Source organism: Colobus angolensis, unplaced genomic scaffold (assembly GCF_000951035.1).
Source record: "Colobus angolensis palliatus isolate OR3802 unplaced genomic scaffold, Cang.pa_1.0 Scaffold117, whole genome shotgun sequence".
NCBI lineage: Eukaryota > Metazoa > Chordata > Mammalia > Primates > Cercopithecidae > Colobus > Colobus angolensis.
In genome coordinates this window covers 4,759,013-4,768,126 of record NW_012112808.1, presented here as the reverse complement: position 1 = coordinate 4,768,126, position 9,114 = coordinate 4,759,013, and the positions used below count along the sequence as shown (strand labels likewise).

The 9,114-nt window shown below is 41.9% G+C and overlaps 1 protein-coding gene across 1 annotated transcript in view; it reads right to left on the bottom strand.

Moving 5' to 3' along the window:
- Positions 1–785: 785 nt before the first annotated feature.
- CSRP2BP (CSRP2 binding protein) overlaps positions 786–9,114 on the bottom strand; it is a 49,577-nt gene continuing 41,248 nt past the window's right edge. Inside the window, exons 8-11 of the mRNA XM_011962921.1 lie at positions 7,318–7,454; positions 5,867–6,042; positions 4,366–4,556; positions 786–1,872 (exon numbers count right to left, since the gene is read on the bottom strand). Of these exons, the coding sequence (XP_011818311.1) occupies positions 1,699–1,872; positions 4,366–4,556; positions 5,867–6,042; positions 7,318–7,454 (678 nt within the window). The 3' untranslated portion in view covers positions 786–1,698. The remainder of the gene's footprint in view (positions 1,873–4,365; positions 4,557–5,866; positions 6,043–7,317; positions 7,455–9,114) is intronic.

The window sequence follows — 9,114 nt, the reverse complement described above, 5'->3', positions numbered from 1 at the left end:
GCTATTCAAGAGGCTGAGGCAGAAGAATCGCTTGACGTGGGAGGTGGAGGTTGCAGTGAGCCAAGATCGTGCCAGTGCCACTTCACTGCAGCCTGGGCGACGAAGTGAGACCCTCTCAAAATTAAAAAAAGAAAAGAGAGATGAAAAGCGTTTCTAAAAATTTCTCAAAATTAAAAAAAATGTGAAACAGTCAGCAAAAGCAATCACAGCCATCCTCAGCTCCTTGAAGTTATAGAGACAATTATTTGAGCCCCCCTTTGCAACAACAAATGCCTGACATTCACATACAACAATCACAAGCTGGTTTACATATGTGGAAATGTTGTCTCCTCAATTTTACTTTGCGGTGTTATAATCCATTCTGTCAGCAAAAACCTTTCAAAGCGGCAGAAAACTCTTGGGAGGCAGGGTGGGAGGTAAAGAAAAGGAAAAACATAGATAAGACAGTGCTGCTACAGTTCCTCTCACAAATGAAATGGAGCCTCAACTGTTTCCCCAGATGACTGAACAGCTTCCAGATTGGCTTAATGTGGGAGCTCAACACATTCTCTCTCACACAAAGGAATTCGAGCTGGCTGCAAGTACAGCTTCTAGAACAGATGTTCTTAACTTGTGGTTGACAGATCCCTGATACAAAATTTTAAATGTGCGTGACAGTTTTCTAGAGAGTATTCAGCTTTCTTTGGATTCTCAAAGTGATCCATGTCCCAAAAAGTTAAGAACCACTGATCTTAATTAAAGAGGGTTTGAAAGCAAACTGACTAGATCGAAGCTCTGGCCATGGGTTGTGCAAAGAAAGCTTTTTATTTGAGAACACCTGACACTTTTGGAAATGTTCTTGTTGGATCACAAACAACCTGATTGACAGTCTATCTCCAACAGCCACAAATAAGGCAAACAGTCTAGTCCTGCAGACCATACAGGGTATATCTACAGAGGGTTCTACTTGCATCACCCACACCTCCACTCCTGTGAAACAACTGTCTTGGGCATGAGAGGTGCCAGGATAGGCCAGGTGAATGGCAGGCTGCCCAACCCCAATCCCAAACCAACCTCCCAGGCCATGGGTCCAAGTCCCTGCAGGAAGATGCTAATAGGCAGAACAGGTAGAACATGTAGACACAAACATCTAGTTTATTTTTTCTGACTGTAACCAAGGTCAGCAAAAGAAATAACGAAACTTCAGTGCCCTAGAAATCCTCCTGGATTCAATGACAACATATCAATGGCTGGGCACAGGGTTGGATTCCGTTTATGAAATCATCTCATAATCTCTCATCATCCCAGGACAGGACAGTGCCTCTTGGGACTGCATGAATCTTTAATAGCTATACCACATTTTCTCATCCTTTAAGTTATGACAGACAGGTTCTCTCTCTCCAAGAGCATCAGGTTAGATGCTTTTTCACTCTTACAAACCATCAGGTGGAGGGAGGACCATGACATGGTTCATTTAACTGTGGAGTCTGGGATGCTGGCTGAAGGCATCTCCAGGCAGGACTGGAGGGTGATTTTGTTAAGGGCTGCTCACTGCTCATTTCACTGCATGCCGCTTTTCTCACTTTGGTTGGGAGTTTGAAGGACCATGTAATCACAGAGAAGATTAGGACTCCCTGTGAAATTAATCACTGCCTTTAGTGATTGTTCCACGATCTGTTCTCCAATAGTGCATGCATTTCTCTTTGAGCTGTATTCACATCAGCGTCGGAGCCTCAGAAAGAATGCGTGTTTACACTCTGTACTCTCCAACGGGTAATATTTATCATAGAAATCTAATACATATTCTTCAGTCTTGAATCCAAACTTCTGGTACAGTAGCATAGCGGGGTTGCTTGCTGAGACGTGAAGGGTTACGTCCTTGCCCATGCAGGTCTGCCAAAAGAGTGGAAAAATACAAGATAAAAATGGAAAGGCCTGAGGGAAAATGAGTAGGTGAAGAAACGCTTTTAAGTGTAGGCAGTTAGTTTTGGAAACTGGAGAAATCAGAGACTGAGGCTGAGACTTTGCAACACCTAGCAACAGCTGGAAACAGAATGACATTTTGCTGCTGATCAAAACGTTCACAAGACCAAGGAAATCAATACTATTTTGGGCGTTTTTTATTTTTCTTTGAAGCAAAGGGTCAATGCGGATATTACTATTGTCAGCTTTATTATTTATAACTCAATTACCTTTAAGTATGTCAAACATTTCAATACCCAACACTATGATAACCTTGAATAAATACAGGACAAAATAAATTTTGTTTTTAAAACTAGATGTTATCTTGTACCTCCCCAAAACCTGTAAAAATTCCTTACTAAGCCTGCTAAATTATGTGTACAAACATGAAATATTAAGAATGTAATTATAAAACCTGAGGCCCTTGTATAGACCTTCTGAATCCCAAAGTCCACCTTCTGTCTCTCCAAAACTGACAGAATTAGCTTCTTAGAACTGAGATTTCTACATTCAGCTTTGACCTAATCTTAGGGGAAAAGAGTAACAATCATTCTATCAACACAAGGCAACTTCCTTAGATTATTTAATCAGCTACACAGAGTAAGGTGTCCCAAAAGTCCTATCATTTAAGAACTTACTTTTTAATAAAGAAGGCACTGAAATACTGAAGTTGATAGAGTCCTTGAGATTTATAACCCATGGTCATCTCAGGCCTCTAAGAACTCCTCTGTTGACCGTCATCTGATAGCTACCTGCTTTCTCTGCTTAACTTCCATGTGTATCCATAGGAATTTTTAGGTCAAGAGAGCACTTACTAGTATGTCAGGGACAAGAGCACCTTGTAAGTTTTTAAAGCAAACTTTGAGGGGTCATGTTAGTGTTTGCAAGATTGCAAATATACGTGATCTCACCGTGGCCATCACTGAGTACCAGCGACTGTGCGCCACCTATGTTTGGGCCCTCAGGTGTATGGTCTGGCTGGAGGGGAAGGTGCCCACCTGCAAAGATGAACCACTCCTCCACTGGCCTCGCAGACACTCAGCAGGGACTGACTCTGTATAGCCCTCATGCTGGGCACCAAGGACACACACACACAAGGACAAAGCACTATTGCTGTCCTGTCTTCAGGCCCTTACCAGTGACAGATAAGGCAGCAAATCCTCTAAGTGCTCTCCTAGGTTAAAAAGACGCATACCGAGAGATCAGCTCTTGGGTAGGCTGGGGCAGAGAAAGGGAGTGCTGTAGAAATAACTGAGAAACTCTCAAGAGAAAACCACCACCCAAAGTAGCACATATTAATTACTCAGTGAGTGATTTACACAGTCACCGCCTAAGGAGAGAAGGAAAGCAATTTCTAGGAAAACGGTTCTCAAGGTTCCTGCCAACATTTGGGAATTATTAAGCAAGTTTCATTAAAAATTGGAGAAACAACTTTTATCACCTTCATCTCCTCTTTAAAAGGAATCTTGCCTGCGTAACATATAATCCTCCATACCAAATAGTTTCTAAGCAAAAGTTGACTAAAAAAACTCTAGGGGAAAAAAATCCTTGCATGTTTTTTGATGTTGGTGTATGGTGTGTTTTCTTCAAAGGTGATACAAATATATCAAAGGATGAATTATAATTCAATACTAGAATCAAATCTTAGAAGGTTCATATCAGCCTTATACAGTGATAGTAAAATTAAAAACTATCAGCAATAATAAAATATGTAGCTAGGCACGGTGGCTCATGCCCATAATCCTAGCACTTGGGAGGCTGAGGTGGGAGGATTCCTTGAACCCAGGAGTTCAAGTACAGACCAGGCAACACAGTGAGACCCTGTCCCTACAAAAAATCAGCCAGGCATGGTAGTGTGCGCCTGTGGTCCCGGCTACCCAGAAGGCTGAGGCGGGAAAATCACTTGAGCCCAGGAGGTTGAGGCTGCAGTGAGCTATGACTGTGTCACTCCAGCCTGGGTGACAGAATGAGACCCTGTCTCAAAATATATATATATATATTCTTATTGATACAGTTGTGCTAAAATGTTTACAAACATTTTAAAAAATAAAAATAATAGTCCTACCCTCACTTCTCTGAGTTGCGAAGGTGATGACCCTAAGAGCAGCAGCTATTACTAATATGAATAGTCTACCCTAAAGCTCTTGTTTTTGATGTTTTCTCATTTTATTTACTACACATGTTCACAAACTGGTTTCTATGAAAGCTGGGTCTAAATAATAATCTTATTTTACAGGGTGGGAGATTTTTGTCTGTGTGCTTTGACAACCTCATGAATGCTGATGACTGGCTTTCTTCACTTGGTTTCCAAGGAAACCGTTCCATTGGGCCATGCTGGGAAGGGCTAGCTTAGCTTCATTCCTCCTCCAGGTTGTTCAGGGGAGCCCAGACACAGGTGATAAATCATAAACATAGACAACTTACCTGAATCAGATGATAGATCATGAAAGTTGCAATTCCTGCTCTTCTCCATTCAGGGTGGACAAAGAGAAATGAAATGTAAGCTTCATTGTATTTCACGTCGGGAACCATGAAGCCAAAGGCAATGATGACTTTCTTATAAAGAACAACAACACTGAAGTCTGGGTACTGCAGACACTCAGACAGGTCAATGCCTAAGAAAACAAACCATCAGAGACTCAAACCACATGCCTTTGAGAATTAAGGAACACCAAGCTGTTCAGCAGGTACATATGGCTACACCTGCATGCTAAAAAAACAAAAACCACCAAAACTGGAGGTAACATAGATGCCACATATCCAGATCATAAAAATAAGAGTGAATTTTAGAAAACATTGAAATTAACATAGTATTTTCTAAGTACATATGTTAAAAGAAGAGTGGCAGAATAGGGTAGGTAGCAGTGCACAGGTTCAGAATTGGACACAGCTGGCTTTGAACTCAGCCTCCTCTACCATGTGTGGCTTGGCACATTTCAAAATGTCTCAGAGACTCCGTTCCTGCAACGCGTAACATGAAGAGCACACCTAGACCTGACAGGGTTGAATAAAGATCCCCCAGGCGTGTTCTATCACATCCTTTACCCCACACACATATGATTTATAAGCTCTTTTGTACAAACGATACCTTTCACAAAAAATAAGTAAAATATGGTTCTATGCATAATGTATGGAAGGCACCTAACATAAGGGCAGGAAGCAGGAGATGCTCCCAGAATGTTACTTTTGGCTCAATATGACTCCCAAAAGAGTGAGTGCAGCTCTGCCACCACATGCACGGTTATGTGATTATGTGACAATAAAGACGACACAGCTCTAATCTTGATGAAATCGTATCTAACATCTGAAAGGTATGTATTATTTCCTTTAGGTTTCAAGGCAGCATGGGAAAGCAGATCCACAAAGAACAGTTTATATTTAGCAATGAAAATGTGTTCCTTTAATTAATGACTTTGGTCTTCAGAGGCAATTTTGTTAAGGCTGATAAAATGACAAATTATACTGGGTCTACCCTTATTCTCAAAGTCTGTGATCAGGGTATTTGGCTTTTAAAAAACACCTTCTGGCTGTACTAACACTCTCTAAGGAACAGCTAAATAAACATAAAGAATTATTAAGCCAAAAACAAAAGTGTCCAAACACGCCCAAGCTACCAGTCTGTGTATCTTTGATAGACATTACCTGGTATCTAAATATATGCAGAAGCAAAACAGGATGAATCTTTTACTCTGGAAGCAGAGACAAACAGGGAAGAGAAACAAACAAAAACACTGTTTATTGCTGGCTTCTTCTAGATTTTAGGAAAACAAGAGGTATTTGTATTTTAGTATTTCTATATTAGCAGAGACAAACTAAATGAAATCATAAATAAAAATCTTAAGGATATCACATAAACTAATTTTAAAAATTGCTAGAATGGACTGTACAGAAAAATGACCTGCCTGGTTTGGGAAGGGGAACATACCAGGCCAAAAAAACTCCTGACACATGGAGTTGATCGTTGGGATGTGATTTGGCCGCACATAACAGTAATCGAGAGGCGCGTCGGGCTCCGGCGTCCAGTGAGGGTCGCTCCTGTGCAGGTGGGAACGAATCTGTGACAGGAGCTGCAGTTTGGGTGGCTTTGTTTCATAATCACGCCTCCGGTACCACAGAAGATAAACAAATTCAAGTCAAGAAAAATACCTGGTATTATTCCTAGCTTTTTGATTCATATAAACTCTTTGGTCTGCCTGAAACTTTAAAGTAACCTGCACTGTTTCATACGAAGCTGGCTTGATTACAGCTATACTTTTATGTATGAAATCTAAAATTCGCTCTGAACATTCATCAGGCTAAAGCCCTCTGTACCCACCAGGGACTGTGCCAGGTGCCTTCATGAACAAAGTGAGGAAACAGAAACAGCATCAGATTCACCCCGAGGAGTCAGGCATGAGGATGCATCTCCAGTGCCTTGGAGGCCAGAAGACGGAACATTCAACTTTGTGGGGCATTTGGGGAACACCAGAGACAAAGTGAGCTTGGAGCAGGCTCACAAACAGCTTCTCACTGTGCCTGTCCAGGAATGTGGTGCTGGCATGGAGGGTGAGGGTGATCATGGAGCTGCAGGGCAGTTGTAGTGCAATCAGTGCAATAATGTGCTCTCATTTACAGTGCCAGACACTGCTGGGACCTCTCTAGCAAGCTCAGCTTCCATTTCATTGCCTGGACGATGAGACTCATTATTGGAAACTGTTTCATATACACATCCAGTCCAGACGGAGGCTCAACTGAGACGTCTTTCACATTTTTTCACTTCAGACTACTAAAAATATACAACTTTAGTATTTAAAATAACATAATGAGGGCCGGGCCCAGTGGCTCACGCCTGTAATCCCAGCACTTTGGGAGGCCAAGCCGGGCGGATCACTTGAGGTCAGGAGTTCAAGACAAGCTTGGCCAACATGGTGAAACAGTGTCTCTGCTAAAAATACAAAAATTAGCTGGGCTTGGTGGTGCATGCCTATAATCCCAGCTACTGAGAAGGCTGAGGCAAGAGAATTCTCTGAACCCCGGAGGCGGAGGTTACAGTGAGCCAAGACTGCACCACTGCACCTCAGCCTGGGTAAGTGTGCAAGAGTCTGTCTCAAAAAATAATAATAATAATAAAATAATGATTATGATAATCACAAAGCAATCTTTCAGTTAGTTTATTCTTGCTTTTTAAGTTTCTTTCAAAGGACCATGTTCTCTGCAAAAAAGTAGAGTTGAAACAAGCAAAGGACAAAACTGGAGGTGAAGCACAGAAGTCAGTCCTTGCCAATGCTGCTCACAGTTTGCGATCTTTATTCTCTCCAACAGGAGAACAGGGCACAGAAACCACAATCATTATCTCTCATGACACACCTGACATCACATCTCTAGTTCTCCATATACCTGATATAAGGTTTCAAGATCCGAGAGGTATAAGGGCTGACAATACTCTGGTCCACAGCCATATCTTCTGATCCCACCAAGCGATACAAAAACTTGGTGGTCTGGTGTCGAAATCCCTTCCTGGATGGCAAGGAAGTCTATGAGAAAGAAACACTGGTTATATAGAAATAAAATTACTCAGGCCGGGCACAGTGGCTCATGCCTGCAATCCCAACACTTTGGGAGGCCAAGGCGGGCAGATCACAAAGTCAGAAGATAGAGACCATCCTGTCTAACACGGTAAAACCCCGTCTCTACTAAAAATACAAAAATTAGCCGGCCGTGGTGGCAGGTGTGCCTGTAGTCCCAGCTACTTGGGAGGCTGAGGCAAGAGAATGGCATGAACCCAGGAGGTGGAGCTTGCAGTGGGCCGAGATCGCACCACTGCACTCCAGCGTGGGCGACAGAGAGAGACTCCGTCTCAAAAAAAAAAAGGGAAAAGGAAAAGGAAAAAAAAAGAAATAAAATTACTCTGAGGATTGGTTAATTTCCGTATAATTAGTATCATATTTTTATGCGTGAAAAAGTAGGTCTTTTTGTATTACTTATTTGGAAAGCTCAAACTTCAATACAAAGTTTGTAGACACCTTTGCATAAAACTAGACATAAAAAACCCCAGCTGTTTAAAATCAAAATAGTAATTTTAAAATTATGAAATCATTAAAAAATTTTTTTAACTCATTAGAGTGAGAGAGATGCAGGATTGAACACTGGATTTGCAGCTTCTCTAGGCTTCACTTTGTCTATATTATGCCTTCAACCCATTCACTAAACATTAACCAGCACTAGTATCAAGTAGGTAACACACACATGGGTCATATTATATGATCACTCTGTTATCCAAAGAGCCACTGGGGCCAACTACTACTGTATATAGAATTTTTGAAATACATCTCTGATATGGTTTGGCTCTGTGTTCCCAGACACATCTCATCTTGAATTGTACTCCCTTAATTCCTTTGTGTTGTGGGAGAGACCTGGTGGGAGATCATTTGAATCATGGGGGCAGTTTCCACCATACTGTTCTCGTGGTAGTGAATAAACCTCACGAGATCTGATGGTTTATCAGGGGTTTCTGCTTTTGCATCTTCCTCATTTGTTTCTTGCCACTGCACTCTAAGAAGTGTCTTTCGCTCCTGCCATGATGCTGAGGCCTACCCAGCCATGTGAAACTGTAAGTCCAATTAAACTTCTTTTTCTTCCCAGTCTTGGGTCTTTATCAGCAGCATGAAAACGGACTAATATAATAAACTGGTACCAGGAGTGGGATGTTGCTGAAAAAATATCTGAAAATGTGGAAATGACTTTGGAACTGGGTATAAGGCAGAGGCTGAAACAGTTTGGAGGGCTCATAAGAAGACAGGGAAATGTGGGAAAGTTTGGAACTTCCTAGAGATTTGTTGAATGGCTTTGACAAAAATGCTGACAGTGATATGAACAATAAGGTCCAGGCTGAGGTGGTCTCAGATAGAGATAAGGAACTTGCTGGGAACTGGAGCAAAGGTGACTCTTATTATGTTTTAGCAAAGAGACTGGCAGCATTTTGTCCCTGCCCTAGAGATCTGTGGCACTCTGAATTTGAGAGAGATGATTTAGGGTATCTGGTGGAAGAAATTTCTAAGCAGCAGAGCATTCAAGAGGTGACTTGAAGGACAGGCATGGTGGCTCATGCCTGTAATCCTAGCACTATGGGAGATTGAGGTGGGCGGATCACCTGAGATCAGGAGTTCAAGACCAGCTTGGCCAGCATAGTGAAAC